We start from the raw sequence: 17,038 nt of genomic DNA on the forward strand, positions 1-17,038 counted from the left end.
GATCCTGTTTTGGCCTATAATACCCAGTCCTGGGGACACAATCCCTGCTGGAAATGCAACGGTATCTTGGTAAAAAACAACTGCTATCTCAAGTGGACAAACAGTGAGAGGTTGCTAAAAACAGCCATGTTTGTTTGTTTGTTCATCTCGATTGGTGGTCTGCAACTTGGCAGATGTCTCGCCCATTCACCACCCCCTCCACCTCCTGATGACATATTCAGCTCATATACTACATCACTTAAGAAACATTGATATGATATAATGTACAAGTGTAGTATATCTGTGGTTTGCAGAAAAGTACAATTCCAACATTATCTTTTGGTGAGCTGGCTAAAAGTTATTATAAATTAATATGAAAGCGGAGAATGATGCCTTTGTGAAGGTTCACTTTAATTTCTATCACAATGTTCCCTATATTTGTTCACATATTTATTAACCTGACCTCATCATTTTAACTTTCTGAAGCTGTCTGTCCACTATCCAAGCTCAAAACCTGTCACTCACCAATCACCTGCTGAGTGCTGATCTTTAAATGGTGTTACTCAAGCTGTCACTCTCCTCCCATCTCCACTGGCTTCAGAGTAATTCACCTTAACTCAGGGTCATAGCCAGGATTTTGAAACTGCTTCCCCAACACAGCCCTAGATATCTTAGAAACTGTGTGCCTTTTTTGTTTGTTTGTTTTTCATTGAGTTAAATGTTCAGTTACATTGTCTGTAAACTGATTTGTTGTCTTAAACATGACAGGAGCATGGGAAAAACTAAACTGTGTAAAAGAAAGTAGTGGTGGAACAAGTACTCCGATCTTTTACTTCGGTAAAAATAGCAGCACCACCATCTAAAAAGACTTAAGTACATGTAAAAGTCCTGCATTCAAACTCTTACCTAAGTTAAAGTACAAAAGTATTGGCATCAAAATATACAAAATCAAAAGTACAAAAGGTAAATACTTATAATGCAGAATAATATATTATTATATTATAATCATTGTACATTCCTTTGATGTTGAAACTGATAAAGGTGGAGGTCATTTTAATTACTTTATATACTGCAGGGTAGTGTAATCCATTGATTCAACGCAGAAGTGCTATATAAATGCAGTCCATTTATAGGATAAATATAAAGGTACTGGTCAGCCTGTTAAGTTTCTGCATGCATGTGTGAGTTTGTAAGTCCAATAAAATCTTACTACAGGACAAGGCTTGTGTTACCTTAAGCAAAGACAACTTTATTAATGCTCAGGTAGCAAAATTATCTCTAAAATTACATTTGAAACATCTAAACACAAAGTAAACCATTCTATTGAAAAGTTTCTTGTGTATGAAGAGGTAAAGCTTGGACATGTAGAGAAACGTATCGTCTGCAAATGCTCTCACTCTCCATCTCATATCCTGTACTAGCAACAGCATGCAGTCCCCTAGGATATCCAGTTCAAACTAAATCCAGTGTCATCTAAAAACTCATTGGACTCTCATCCCAAAGTACATTAAGATTTGCCATAAATAATTTATTATATTGAAATATCTCCATGCAAATAAACAAAGGACAATAGTTTTAAAGGTCTCAAACACATCAAAGGGGGTACAAGGGAGACCTAGGATCTATGAAAATATATTCAACAGATATACAGATTGAGACAAAAAATATATAAATACATTTACACCTATCTATATACATATGTACATCAGCAATATCACCCATGTGAATATCACAAATTATTTAGAAATTTCCTCTACAAGACGCTTTTTTTTTTTCAAAATGTGAGCGTCTTTGTGGTAGTTAGTTTCAAAGACATAGTACCCTTTGTTTAGGTGTCAGGTAAATAGCAGCACAGAATGTATTGAACCAAATAATCTGTAGCATCAATTGTTAAATGGTAAAGTGCATGATACAGATATTTTCTGATATATATGATAAAGTGGGAAAAATGCCCTGGGCTATACAGATAGTGATAATACTTCAAACATTAAAGGATGACTGAGTGATTTCAGTGATTTTTCTTCCAACAGCCAGCATAGTGTGTCATGTACTGTAGTGTAAATATCTGTATCTTAGTCACCCTACCAAGAATGAGCAGAGATGAGCTTGTGGTTAGTGATAGATACTGATCCAAGCTAGGAATGCTACAGTACACATGCTTAAAGATCCACTTCTCCACGTCATTAAAAGCACCAACTGTTGATGTTTTCAAACTGAACAGTGTTAATTTTCCAAAAACCAACAGTCATCAGCATTTGGGGATTTGAAAGAGATACAATTTATTTCATTGGTCCCATGATTTCCTAACACTTTCCTGGAAATAACTGATCTAAACTATGTAAACTATGTAATTTGAAAAGTTATAATTAAAACAAAGACTGTGCTCAGGTTGGTACATTTCCAACAATACTGCTAATATAGCTTAGCCTTAAGTCTGAAAGTAGGGAACATCAGGTCAGGTGAATATGCAAAAATGCTTAATTTGTCAAAGGTAAGCATATGTTTAATATAATATACGTTTCATTTAGTTTTCATTTATAAAGGAATTTTTACTTGGGATTGATGGATCTCTGTCAGGCTTTGCATTCATTAAGATATTAGCTGTTCTTTCAGATAATTTATGGAAGCCCATTTTTCTGCCAGGAAAAAAAATGCAATGATAGGAATGACAATATGAAATAACTCCAAGTAATTCAACATTTTAAGATACTATGTCAAAATTGTGATTGAATCAAATTCTTGACTTTGAAAGTCAAACATCATTTATTCAAAATAAAATTGTGATTTTGATTTTTAAAAATACTCAGGGTAAATGATAATACTCAATAATAAAAGAAATTGGGTTAGCCAAAATCAAAGTCAAAATACGACATAGTCAAAAATATATTAATTTTGATTTCATGATTTGCATAAAAGTCAAAATGTTGACTACCTTATAATTTTGCCCTACTATTTGTTAAAGCTCATAATTGTGACTTGCCAAGTATAACTTTTGAGTCAGGATCTTAGTGCTTTGACTAAATTAGTTTTATTTTTGTATTTTTTTCTCTCTTCTTTTTCTGGCAGATTCATACCATACATCAATGTCAAAATTATGACATACTCAAAAAATATTAATATTCAACTTAGTATTTCATTATTTGGCTTAAAGGTTAAAGTTTTGACTTCCATACTAACCATTCTGACTGCCTTATAATTTTGACCTATGTCATGATGTTTACTTTATTGAGGGTCATACTTTTTTTTTTTTTTTAAGATATTTTTTGGCATTTTTAAGCCTTTAATTGATAGGACAGATGAGCGTGAAGGGGGGAGAGAGAGAGGGAGTGACATGCAGCAAAGGGCCATGGGGCGCCTGCTCTACCACCAAGCCACCGACGCCCCTGAGGGTCATAATTTTAACTTACAAAGTCAAACTTTTGACTGAATATCTCATAACTTTGACTAATACTTATTTTTATTTTTGTTACATTTAATGTTTTATATTTTTTTCTCCTTCTTTTTTTTGGCAGAAATGGGCTTCCATATTCAAAGTCAAAATTACGATATAGTCAAAAATATATTAATATCAACATAGTATTCTATTATGTGGCTTAAAAGTCATTCAGTGTATTCTCAAATTTTTGACTGCATCATAATTTTGACTTATTAACTCATGATGTCAACTTTGTTAAAGCTCATAATTGTGACTTACCCACCAAACTTTTGATTCAGTATTACCTTGACCAATACTTTTTTTTTTATCTTTGTAACATTTAATATTTGTTTTGTGTTTTTTTTGTGACAGAAATGGTCTCTCATAGCATCAAGGTCAAAATAATGATGTAGTCAAAATATATCATAATTTCAACTTTGTATTTCATTATTTGGCATCAGTTTAGTGCATTCTCAAATTTTTGACTACCTCATAAATTTGACTTACTATCTCATGATTTCAACTTTGTTAAAGCTCATAATTGTAACTTACAAATTCAAACACTGACTCAGTATTATATTACTTTGAGGATTATTTTTATTTTTGTTACATTTAATGTTTTTTCTTTTTCTGGTGGAAATGGGCTTCCATATATTCCTATACATCAGCAACTGCTTGTAAACTCCATATACCTATGTAACAGTTCCCCGATATGAGCTATGTACTTTGTACTATTATATTTCTCTATTTTCTCTATAATTAGAACCACATTACACAGTTCTATGAGGGAAACTTTCCAAGAAATTGCCAGGAGATGGGACTTATAAAGAAAACACTTAAAAGCTGTGTCTTTGATCACTGAGGTACAGTAACATTTCTGTCCTTACAAGACATGCTTAAAGTGATGAAGAAAATGACTACCTCAGATTCTAAATATCAGGGTCTCCATTTAGGCAGATATTGTAACTAGAATCTACAGTATCTGATGACCATTGTAACAATCAGCGTACCATTAATGTGATTATGCTGAACTGACCATGATAATGTTTAAAGTTGTAGGGCTCAGTATATGAATAACAGTCCGGTTTTGATTGTGTATAGTCATTGATTAATCACTTCATAAACGATGCTGTTACAGTGTCACATATTGAAAGACATCATTGACTATTTGAATACATCATGTTAAACTCTATTATAAATTTGTCTTTGATCATTAAAGCGGCATATTTACATATTTGTAAGCTCATAGTTATTGCATTACATGAGACTCAAAACATTTAAACCCTGTTTTCCGGTCATAGCACAGAATACTCTGCCTGTGTCTCTGAAATAAATAAATATGTATGATTTACAAACAACAACAAACAAAATCAATTATTTGTACATTCGAAAGACAATATTTCTCTGATTTGATAGTTTATATTACTGATCAATAAATTAAAAATGTACCTGAAAAAAATTAGACTTAGTTGTGTTTTAGCAATTGTCTTCCATCGATGAATAAAAAAAATGAGTAGAACACATGACATTTCAAATGAACCTTTGTGGAGGAACAGCTGACATTTTGATGGATACCGTCAGAATCAACAGGCTCTGACAGACAAAGTGTTATTTCCGCAGTGGTAGAAGTCTTTGAGGAATAGTGTGACTTTGCCAGCGTGCCTCGATTCCTGCAGTGGAATAAAAATCCCCCGGAGGGTTCACGAACCACATTGTACATGCTCTAAAAACTAGTAGGAATATTTATGTACCACAAACCTACTATATCTGGACAAATCTAGACATTAGGCATTACAAAATACAAAGAACTCCTGGATAAAAATAAGTTGAAACCCCAACCTTGAAGTATTAGAGCTGGGATAAAAGTCCTGATGCTTTATATTGCATCATTACTCTACTCCTACAATACTACCACATTTATACCTCACTTCCTCTTTGAGAACACAGAGGAGTGAAGCAGGACATCCATCCACCAGAGAGGAAGTACCTCGTCCAACATGCTCGGCTGTTGCTTTAAATAATGCCACCACTGTTTTCAGTCTATTTGGTCGGTATGTTTGAGAAAACAAAAAGCAGCAGTTCATTAGTTTCCGTCCGTAGGTGGCAGCGCAGACAACGACACCTCTCCAAAACAATCCCCCCCAAAACACAACATTTGCCTCGTTAAAACCTAGACGTGACAATTTCATACAAACCTGCTTCATTTTACAAGGATGCTATCCTTATAATCAGCATGCATTAGGAGGAGAAACACTTACAGTCTCCCTGTGAAGCTAGTGTAAGCTCTTCAGTGCAAGTTTGAAGTCTGTTTTTAACATCCACACACACACGACAGAACTAAATCAAGTCAAATCAACAAGACAAACACTTTCAGAGGAAATTGTGCTTGTTTGTACGAGTGGTCATTTGAAAAGATCTTAGGTGTGAATTTCAGCGACCCCCGGGTCCAGAAATAAAACCTGCCCGGGTGCTTCGTGACCTCCAGAGGAGAAATGTGCGTATGGCATGAATAAATAATAAATATGACATCTGGGGGTATGTACAGTGGGACGCTATTTACAGAAGGAAAACAAAAACTCTCCATAAAGCTAATTACTTTCCAGTACAAAACATAGAAGCTACAACTGTGATGCTATTGAAGTTAATTTATAAAAAGGTGACTGAATAATGCCCCGATACTATGCAGGCAGGGGGGTTTAGGTATTTTCCCCCAAGAACTATAGCTGTATGTGTGAAAATGTTCTGAGCAAACTATAGACTTAATTATGACAACATAATGGAAATTTAAATAGTTCCGAGATAATGGCGTTTGGAAAATGTGCTTATCTGCATAACAGATTCTGTTCTGAACACTTCCACTCTGACCCTTACTCTGTTTAAACATTATGCACCACAGCCCTAACCTACAACCCTCCCACCCATCCATTTACATCATTGCTTTTAGAATTATTACTCTCTAGTAGATCTAAAAGACCTGCCTTTCCTCTCAGGAAAGGATAGCAGCTAGTAAACACGACCACTTCTACATCTAAATACCGGGAGTTTCAAAATAAAAGTCCTCACGTCAGAAGCAAGCAGTAATCGGACAAAGACTTCTTTGTTGTTGTTGTTGTGGCTGTCCTCAGTGCTGTCCTGTGCTTGTAACGAGTCAGTCATTTTCATCTCTGCTCCTGAAATCAATCCCACACTCCTGTTGTGAACAAACATCAGCTCCATATTGCACTGAGCAGAAAGACAGGCTTCAGAAACAAAGCAGAGCAGAGTTGGACGTCTTCTCACAAAAGAGAATAAAAGCAGGAAACAGAGTGTGAATCAGACTGCTGTCAGATGGTATTTAGAAATAATGCTTGGTGTCATTTAGATTTAAAATTATACTTTGTGCATTCTATCGTCGGAAACCACCATCTGTTTAATACTTCACTTAGAATTCCCTGCAACATCACTCCCAGTGTAAATGTGCACATATAATATCAGTGTGTGTGTGTGTGTGTGTGTGTGTGTGTGTGTGTGTGTGTGTGTGCGTGCGCGCGCGCATGTGTGTGTGCTTCAGTCATCCCGACAGGTGGGCAGGTTGACAAAGGTGAAGATGTTGTACTCGATGAGGCAGGAGAAACACAGGAAGACGGAGTAGAGGAGGAGACATGTGAAACCCAAGCGCTTGTCCAGTGTCCACTTGTTTAGGTGAACTCCCAGGACCTGGACAGACAGACGGGCAGGTCAACAGATCAATAGACAGACTGAGACAAACACATGGAGAGAGGTGAGAACCTGTCAAAGGAATGTGTGATAGGACATGCTGTCATATACTCACAGTCATAAACACAGATGCCAGCAGGAGCCCCACAGAGAAGATCAGGCCTTTACTGTTCAGTTTGATCTGTAACAAGATAATGGGTGACACATTAGTGCGGTTACATCAGTGTGTAGAAAAAGAAGTTGAAAATGAACAGAAAGAAATTTTGTAATCATCCTTTCATCACGGTCATGAACTTAAAGATGCACTAATTCAGTGGTTCTCAACCAGGGGTCCAGGGACCCCCAGGGGTCCTCGACTGAGTCCCACGGTGTCCCCAGGAAAATGGGGGAATATTTATTTTCCCTCCACTCTTGAGGTTAGAAGTGTAAGTAAAGGTTATAAGAGTGTCCATTCTGACTCCCAATCAGGATGTTACCAGCCCATTCAATGGCCGTTATCAGTGCTTTTGAGCTTCACAGCTATGGGTCAGTAGATTCAGAAGGCCATTATCAACCCATTCAATAAAAGTTATCTGTGGTTATAAGCCTCATAGAATAGGCGACTGCTACACCTACCGGTAGGTTCAGAAGGTTGATACAAGCCCATCCAATGCCTGTTACCAGTTTAGGTTTCAATTTTCTTAGGTTGAGGTGCCAAAACAATATGGATAGGTTTTGAAAAAGATCACAGTTGAGCATAAATACTGGTTTCACATGGGACTTAAGCCCCAGTCTCCTTGGTGAAAGTCCCGGGCCAGTCCCCTTTCTGGCAGAACGTTTCCTTTCATGACGTGATAATAACCCTTTTCAACTTGGTAGTAGGTGTGGAAGGCCCCTACCATTCCATATCTATGTCACTTATCACCACTGATAATGGCAATTTAATGGCCTGATAACGGCCAAATTGTCTGATTCAGATCATAGATCATAGATTTAACTTCCTTCAAAGTTATCTCATGACAAATTACATCACATCACCACATGACAACTATGGATGAATGAAGCGAGATCTAATCAAATGGGGGTTTGTGGTCTAATGTATATCATTTTAGGGGTCTTTGACACAATTAAGGTTGAGAACCACTGTTCTAATGAGTATCTTTCCTCTTACCTCTTAGTTTTATGGCATGGACACACCAGGATTTAAAATGGGGCAAAATCAGTTCATTGCAATGGAGTTGGTGCGATCAGAGAAATTATTCCAATAAAATGTTCTACATAGAGTTTTTTGTTATTGTGTTATGGACAACTTCATGGAATGTTAAGGACTTTCATTTGTTGGTACACTGTGCTATTGTTTTGGACCTCTGACCTTATGTAAAATTCACATGTGAAACTTTGACAGGCTAAAAAGTGTGTAAATGGTGAGTAACAGTGACTCACCATAAAAGTGTGTAAATGGTGAGTAACAGTGACATCAGTGGTCAAATTCTAGATTGCAGGGCTCACTCGCTCGCCCCTCCCGTCGGGTAAGTGACGGTGGCCTCGTACGATAAAAAGCCTTGCGCAGACAGCAGAAATCCATCCACGAGTTTTTTGAGTTTTTCAGGAGTAGGCCTATCTAGCAACGAGGTGAATATTTATTTAGGAATCTAAACCATGTTACGATATTGTAGCGACCCTGCAGTAAATGTTCTGTTATAATGTCAATGTTCTGTGAGTTAATGGCATGTTTGGGATTGAATGAGTAGGCTATAGGGGCGGGTGCNTAGGTTATCTGTGAGATATGACGTTATGTTAGGAGTGTTTTATTTCTAATTGTTTTGGTAACACGAGCAAACATTAGCACAGTAATGCTAAAATAACACGTTTTATGTGATAGTCACGGCACAGTGCGGCAAATATAGGTTGGTACGATTATAATATATGTGTTTCCAGAGTGTTCTTCCACAGGAGTTCTTTCCACCTGGAATAAGCAACGCCGATATTCACTGGCGTTTTGTCCCGTCCTCGCTTATCTGATCTTTTTCTTTTATTTGGTGACATGTGTGTGGTCCTCCATTTAAAGTGCGACAGAATCATAAAAGTACAAAGCAGGTTCACGCAGAAGCGCCCCAGATTGAGCTTCACCTTCTCTGTCTCCAGTGACGGCAAGTTCTAGGTGAACGTGAAGCGCGTATATCCCTTTCGGCCACTGTATTCAAATATGGCGACGCAAGAGGGCAGCCTCCAGCATACCGCGCCCTGCCTGTGTATATACAGAGAAATCATTCTAAGCCTATGAGAAAGCTTCCATTTGTATGTGAATTGCATTACACTTTAGCAAATATATATTTATGAAAGCAATAGTTGATATTTGCTAATAAACAACCACGTAAATTACACATTGTAACTTTAAATAAAAGGTATAAAATTTAGTTTTTGGAAAACATGGGTGCTTCACACACATCTTCAAACCTGCAGCACAGAAGATTTATACAATCTAAGTTGTTCCCATGACCTGTTTGTACATTTTCCTAAAAAAGAGCAAAGCACCCACCCCGTTATACATATCCCATGTTATCATGAGCGAGTAGAACTTGTATAACCCACATATTAAAGAAAGCGGTGATTAAGTGACAAATGCGCTGATAGGAGTAAAGAAGGAAGCTGTCCCCTAAGGAAGCAGATTGGGTGGTGGATGTGTCGCAAAACACAGGACTTTCACTACGGAAACCAGTGTTTGGAACTGTGTAAACTTTGAATCTTTTCAAGGTATGTCCTCCACCATGTTTCTTTTTCTAACCACAATAACTTTACTTGCCTAAACCTAATCTACATAACCATATGTTAAATATGTATGTATGTAACAGCTAATTCGCAAGATATCATACGAATTGTTGTATGAGTATGCATTAATAAAATCAGCACAGTTTCAAGGTGAACACCCAAGATCAGTGTCACAAATCCATTATCTGACCAAATGAGTTATGGCATTGAATCATGGCTAGAAAACAATATTATGTCACACCAATATATACACTAATTTTGTCGTAATTAGCGTATATATTCTTGAGTTATGGCCAGAAAGAAGGAGGTCACAGTGACCTTGAGCTTTGACCACCTAATTCTAATCAGTTCATCTTGGGTCCAAGTGGATGTTTGTGCCATATTTGCAGAGATTCCCTTCAGGTGTTCCTGAGATATCGCCTTTACAAGAACGGGACGTACGGATGGACAACCCAAAAACGTAATGCCTTCAGCCAGCACTCTTGCTGGCATGGAGGCATAAAAAAGACCTTAAGGATATCATTTCTATGCAGTTAAGACTAGATTAAAAGGTGCAATTTAGTACAGACTTTATCACTTTGTCTACAAACCACATCGTCTGAGTACCTAATGCCCTCTACTTCAATGGGGACAGAACACAAATGATGCTTTGTTCAAAAACTAATAATTATTTTTTGTAAAATCAATAAATTACAACTCAAGCTAAGGGCACATTGTTTAATCTGAGTTCTAATTGCTTTGTACAACAGAAAAACACTCATTTATTTTCCTTGTGTTGATAATTCAGGATGGCGCAGTGTATCACCTAATTCCTTATTCTCTCTCCCTACACACACATACACGCACACAGGAAAACACACGCTTATTACCATGCTCATCTCCATTACAGCCTGTGTTCATGCTTATTTCTCTGTCACTTAATAGCTTTTTGTTTTTCTCTTTTGTATCTTGTAGCTGGTGTTGTCATTCAGATTGTGTTCTCATGAAGCTGTGTATCATTTTATCATGTTGACTTTTTTGGGTTGATCTTTAAAAGCCAGTTGGGTTTTATTATCTCAAGTGCACAGATTACTGCATAGCATCTTTTTCAGTTTTTATCAGATGTTCTCACTTCATCCATCAGCGGCTGTATTTTATCACTGCACAAAGACAACTCAAATGTAAACTTAAGGAAATATGATGTTTATCTTATCTGTTCAGCTGCTTAGACACAGCTCTGTCTTGTTTACTCCTTTACCCCGGAAATATGGATTTCACTTTAAAAGATGATTGTGTTTGATACTGCTCATGGCTCCCAGTGCGCCTGCATGTTAAACCATGAAATAAGAATTTGTGACTTTGAGAGCACACACACAGCGAGGTGCAGTCCAGTTTGAGCTTCAATGCAAGTCCTTCAAAACGAAAACATGCCGCATAACTTTTCTCCAGTACACCACGCCTTATTCACCAAACCTGTTCGGCGATCTTGCCAGGAATTTTTATATGTTTGATTTTGCTTGTGTGTGCAGACAAACAGCAGGTGAATCATTACTGAAATGTCTGACATCCACTTCATATACACTTTATCTCCAATAAAGTATGTTTCTCTTCATATCTCTGGTTAAAGTGGTAGGTAGTTATGAATTTATAGATGAGAGGTGTATTTTAACTTCCCCTCCAAATGTCTGTGCTCATCTCTACTGACAGCGTTAAACAAAAAAGTTAACTTTCACACTGCTTGTCCTTCTCTTGTCACAATCTAATATATATATATGTTTTGAGTTTCTCCCATCATGCTTTGAATGATACAAACAGGAAATGTATGAAGGGTCGAAGCTGCCAAAATCAAAAATAATTTAAAGCTTCTGTGCAACAAGGGGTCAGGGCTGGGCATTTTGAGCAGCATCAAGAAGAACAATTGCTAATTGTGATCCAGTTGAGCTTTCTGTGCTGAAAAACCAAAAATATCCTTGAAAACATGTGTTCTAACCCACACAGCACAACATCTGAGGAGGCATCAATCTGCACCACCCAGGACCTCAACTCACAGCCTTTAGACACCAGTGGCAAGTTGTTATCAAGTTGAGCTACCTCACTGGTGTAGATTTTCAGTTTTTGACATAAAATGCTGAAATCAAATACACTACATCTACCCTTACAGCAAAATATTGTCTTTTTTCCCTTTTTTTTTAAACTTCATTTAATGAGAATATGCAGAAGCTGTTTACCATGATGCATTATGACAAACTGTGGGCTCAATTTTTGATCAATTGAAAATCTGTACAATATATTTATGTGGGACAGTCTGAAGATGCTTTGTAGTATATTTGGTGTGAATTGAGCAAAAAAAAAAATGGAGTAGATAGGTTTAATTAGTTTTATAGTTTTTGGTAAAAACAAAAAATGGATGGACTTCATAATTTGCAGCTTGGAGATGAGTGTGTCTTCACAATTGGTCCTACAGTTCAGTGGAAGTTGCAAAGCTGTAGGCCATACAGGTGATTTTATTAATTTAATTTTTATTTACTTTACCATTTTTTTTAAAATATTTTTTTGGGGGGCATTTTTAGCCTTTATTTAATAGGACAGACAAGCGTGAAGGGGGAGAGAGACATGCAGCAAGGGGCCACAGGCTGGAGNGTGGAAGTTGCAAAGCTGTAGGCCATACAGGTGATTTTATTAATTTAATTTTTATTTACTTTACCATTTTTTTTTAAATATTTTTTTGGGGGGCATTTTTAGCCTTTATTTAATAGGACAGACAAGCGTGAAGGGGGGAGAGACATGCAGCAAGGGGCCACAGGCTGGAGTCGAACCTGGGCCGCTGTGGCAACAGCCTTGTACATGGGGCACCTGCTCTACCACTAAGTCACCAGCGCCATTTACTTTACCATTTAACTTTTCCGTTTATTTATTTATATATATATATATATATATATATTTTATTTTTAAATGGGTATTTATTTTAGCATTTCTTTTTAAATGTATTTATTTACTATATATTTATTGATTATTTTCACTTTGCATTTTTCCTCTTTTTTTCCCAAAACTATTTTTTATGTCAAAACAAAGACTGCATTAGACATCACCAGTGGAAAGAGTAAGCTCCGCTGATTTTAGAAATATGTGTATGACATCTGTGTGTCCTGGTTTGACCCTACGAAGAAGAGGATGAAGTACATTAAGGAGTGTGTTACTTACATCAGAGCCGTAATTGATAGCCAGAGTCTTGAGGGCCCAGGGGAGGCCGAGCCCCACCAGGATGTCAAACACATTACTGCCGATGGAGTTGGACACCGCCATGTCTCCCATTCCTGAACAGATGGATAAAGATAGAGATGTAAAGCAGAAGAAGCAGAGGGAACGGATAAAGAGAGGTACAGAGAGACAGCATGAAAGGAAAAGTGAGTGGGCAACGAGGAGACAGGAAGTTACACTGGGTGTGTGGGGGAGAAGCTGCGACCAGTTGGGACAGAGGTGGGTTGATACAGGCGAGATTAGTGGAGCTATCTGTCCGCTTGACATCCCACAGAAACAACGCAGTGATGAAGCGACAGCAGCTACAAAGCGAAGGATGGACGACTAAACTGCAGTGGCGAGTGTGTGTCTCCCAGCGAGCCCCCGCACGCCGACAGACAGAGCCGTTTAAATATTTGATGACAGGAGCAAGAATAAACACAGATGAAAGGATGGAGGAAGAGACCCTGTCGGGCTGTCTTCCCTTATCAACCCCCCCCTCTTCTCTTACAGCCTCACCACAGGGACGGAAGAGGGACAGTGGAAAAAGATGACAGGCCCACAATCTTTGCCCCCCCCTGGCCGTCTCTATCTCTGTCATCTCCTTCCCTCTCTGGCTCTTTGATAGTGGCTTCACTTTGATTCTGTTGTTTGGCTTCCATCGGGCCGTAGGTGTGTGTGTTTGTGTTAAATGACAGCTTGGTAACCTGTGATTGTGTGTGTGTGTGTGTCTGTGTGTGTGTGTGTTTACCTTGTCGTGCCACTATTAGGCTGGCCATGCAATCAGGGACACTGGTGCCGGCTGCCAGGAAGGTGATGCCCATGATGACATCTGGAATACCCAGTGTGAAGCCTATCACTGTTACCTGACAGACACACAGAAACATACTGTTTGGCAGCTGTGTGTGGGTTTTGTTTGTTTTTTTACTACTGGAGAGACAGGAGAAAGATGAGACAGCCCGAGATTAATTTTGAACACAAATTACTGTGAAACACTTTTAACCGACCTGCTTAAAATAACATTTTGGACTTAGATAAACATAAAATAAAACCATGCACTTATCATTATTTTTCAATATCAACAATGGATGAAATTACTTCAGACCAGAGATTTGCGACGAGATGAGTTGAAACAGGCAACTACTTGCATTCAATAAAAAACACGCCATCTGCGGTCATTTTGACTTGACCAGCAGACTTCACTACAAGCTGATTGGCTGTAGAAACACTTGACGAGCTTTACGTTCTAAAACCAGGCACCGGTGATCTGACCAGCGGACCAGGTGACACCATCAGTCCGCTTGAGTCAGTGCTTAGACTGGCCAGTTCACACCGCTGCAACTTTTTTCTGCGACGTTCTAAACCGGTTTTGTGTCGCTGTGAATCACTGGTCTGATTCATTCAGCTCCATAGAGCTTGTTAGCCTCTCTTTGGTTCTTTGTCTGAATATTTCACAAAACTTAACTCTTATTAAACTTATTTCCAGCAGCAGTTTTTGTGAGGTAAATAGCTCAGACCAACCCAGTGTACAGTACCTGTCCATCACCACAGGTAGAAAGACAAAGGCAACAACACTGATGTATGACTTTAAGGTTCCCTGTTTAGTTTTCTTGTAAACATAGAAAATGTGTGTTTACATTCAGTGTTACTCATCATAACACAAATCTGTGCAGAAACCATGTGCATGAATATTTTGGTAGAAGTCCAGGATTCATTATGTTTTTCTAACCTCATTTTTTTCATACTCTGCAAAAGAATTTAGAGCTTCCTCACATCATGTGTACGCACAGGCCTGACTGTCTTAGAAAATGTAACTAAATGCATTACATATTAAAACTACATTCATCAAAAAGGGCTTTAATAGACAATTACATACAAAACCATTAATTTACTAATCTACTAATGCATGTATTTGTTTTGTCCTCATTCATTATTGTCATAATTAAAATATTCCACTCTAAAAACCAAGTATTTCAGTCCTAGCTTACAGTGGAGTTTATGAAACTGTCTTTATTAAAATGTTACAGTTTTGGCTTGTATTGCTGTTATTGAGGCCTTCTTCTTCCCTGCCTTTGCTAATATATTGCAGTATATCTTAGCATGTTACTGTCACCTGTTGATTGATGGAATATGGTGACACCTTTGATAGGACTGTGTATAGTGTCATCCATGTGCATGTGCAATTCATGTGCGATATAAAACGGGGACCTACTTATAGAATAACTGCCCCATATCGCTACAACAGGTGAGAATCCCCACAGGAAACCTTTAAATTTATGTTATCGAGAGACATGACTCCAAATGTTGCTCTGTCTCTGTGTGCTGAATCTGTAAATAAAGCCCTATTCACACAAGACTTGGATTATCAGGGGACCTCATTTGATTTGAAAAATTACCCCCCCCCCCCCCCCAAGTCTGTGTTTAGTGTGGCGTATTCACAAGGGGAAAAGTGAGATCTGTATTTTACCCAAATTTACCCAACATTAACCTCCTTTTCTCTTTTGAATGTGGGTTAAACAAACAGAACCTATTCTGCCACACAGTCATGTGTTATCCACCTCATCATCTTTTGAGATTTTGCCTTTCTGATTGATTGAAGCTTGCTTTTTCTGTGAGCAGGTCTCCATGCTGTGTAGCAAGATGAGCCACCTGCACCCAAAATGCTGTCAGAACTTTTATTTCCAACTCCTAAGGCAAGATCCATAATGCTTGACCAGAAAAGAGGCAGAAACAGGAGCCCTTATTAGATAGGAGTTGTGCAAATTTGCAGGAAAGCCCAATCAGTCTTTTTTCAGCATTGGCAGTATAAAAACAAAATCGGGGAGTGCGTCAAAATGCCACCTACCTACTTTTGTTTATACAGAATGTGCCTTTTTCGGGGCAATGGGGGGGCGTGAGCAAGTAACAAAACCTGTAGCTTAGAGTGTGACGTAAACAGTGACGTGGGAGGGAAGCTGCGGCTGGTCAGTCCTTCAGCGATTCTCTCATAAGTTGGCCCGTTCTTCACCGTCCCCGTCATCTGATGGTTAATGGCTTCTTAGTTTGCGAGGGCAAGGAGGCTGCGCAATTCTTTGTCTCCCAGTTGCTCATCTTTACAGTGTCTGTCAGGTTTGCTACTGGTTTCTCGTTAATTCCTGCTATCAGCTGTTTCCTGTTTATCCACCGCCAGTGGGTCGCACATGCGGCGTCATCAACAGCTCCTCCCACAAGTCTTCAACAGCCCCTCCCGTTGTGGAAGGCCGCCTCGGTTGTTTTAAACTAAAAGGGTTCCGCCAATATGACTACCCTACGAGGCGTAAAATTGGGCACCTCAGATCAGCTCACCAATCTGGCTCTGTGTGTCTAAATACTCACAGCTTGCCGTCAAAACGGCCCAACATTCAAATCTGGCAGTGTAAAAGGGGCTAATGTGAGGAGGAAACAGAAGACCTACATACAACCTCCAGATCACCCAGATGCCGATTTACAGAGGACTAGCATTATCACACAACCTCTGTGTTTGGTGAAATAAGGTAGTTGATTTGTGATGGAAAAATTATGGCCATGACAAATTCGCATGAGATTAAAATCATAGATGACCTCTGAATTGTTTCCATATTGCCAGAGGTCCCCAGCTAATACTAGTCCTGTGTAAACAGGGCTTGAGCCAGGGATCGTTGACATATTAATAAATTTTATCAGGCAATGACACGTCAGCCTTCTTCTTCCAGCTTGTTCCACTACCCTGAAGCAACAAAATATTAATTTAAGCACCTTTAATGTGTCTGCTAAGTGTTAACACTCGGCAGTTTGCTAACATTAGCCATTAGCCACATTAGTGAACTTGAAAAAGTCAGCACAAATTTGACATATTAGAGACTTTTGCCAATATACACACCCAGCAGTTCTGAAGCAACATTAGCATTCATTTGTTCCTGGTTTTCAACTCCTGATGAAAATATCTGGCTCTTTAGCTGCTAAATTGTTACATGAGACACAAAAGAT

The 17,038-nt window shown here is 38.4% G+C and overlaps 1 protein-coding gene across 1 annotated transcript in view; it reads right to left on the reverse strand.

Moving 5' to 3' along the window:
* Positions 1-1,264: 1,264 nt before the first annotated feature.
* The window catches only part of slc24a3 (solute carrier family 24 member 3), a 142,809-nt gene continuing 127,035 nt past the window's right edge, over positions 1,265-17,038 (reverse strand). The window contains exons 13-16 of the mRNA XM_050071806.1: positions 13,806-13,920; positions 13,019-13,131; positions 7,206-7,271; positions 1,265-7,090 (exon numbers count right to left, since the gene is read on the reverse strand). Of these exons, the coding sequence (XP_049927763.1) occupies positions 6,941-7,090; positions 7,206-7,271; positions 13,019-13,131; positions 13,806-13,920 (444 nt within the window). The 3' untranslated portion in view covers positions 1,265-6,940. The remainder of the gene's footprint in view (positions 7,091-7,205; positions 7,272-13,018; positions 13,132-13,805; positions 13,921-17,038) is intronic.

This window comes from Epinephelus moara, chromosome 19 (assembly GCF_006386435.1).
Source record: "Epinephelus moara isolate mb chromosome 19, YSFRI_EMoa_1.0, whole genome shotgun sequence".
NCBI lineage: Eukaryota > Metazoa > Chordata > Actinopteri > Perciformes > Serranidae > Epinephelus > Epinephelus moara.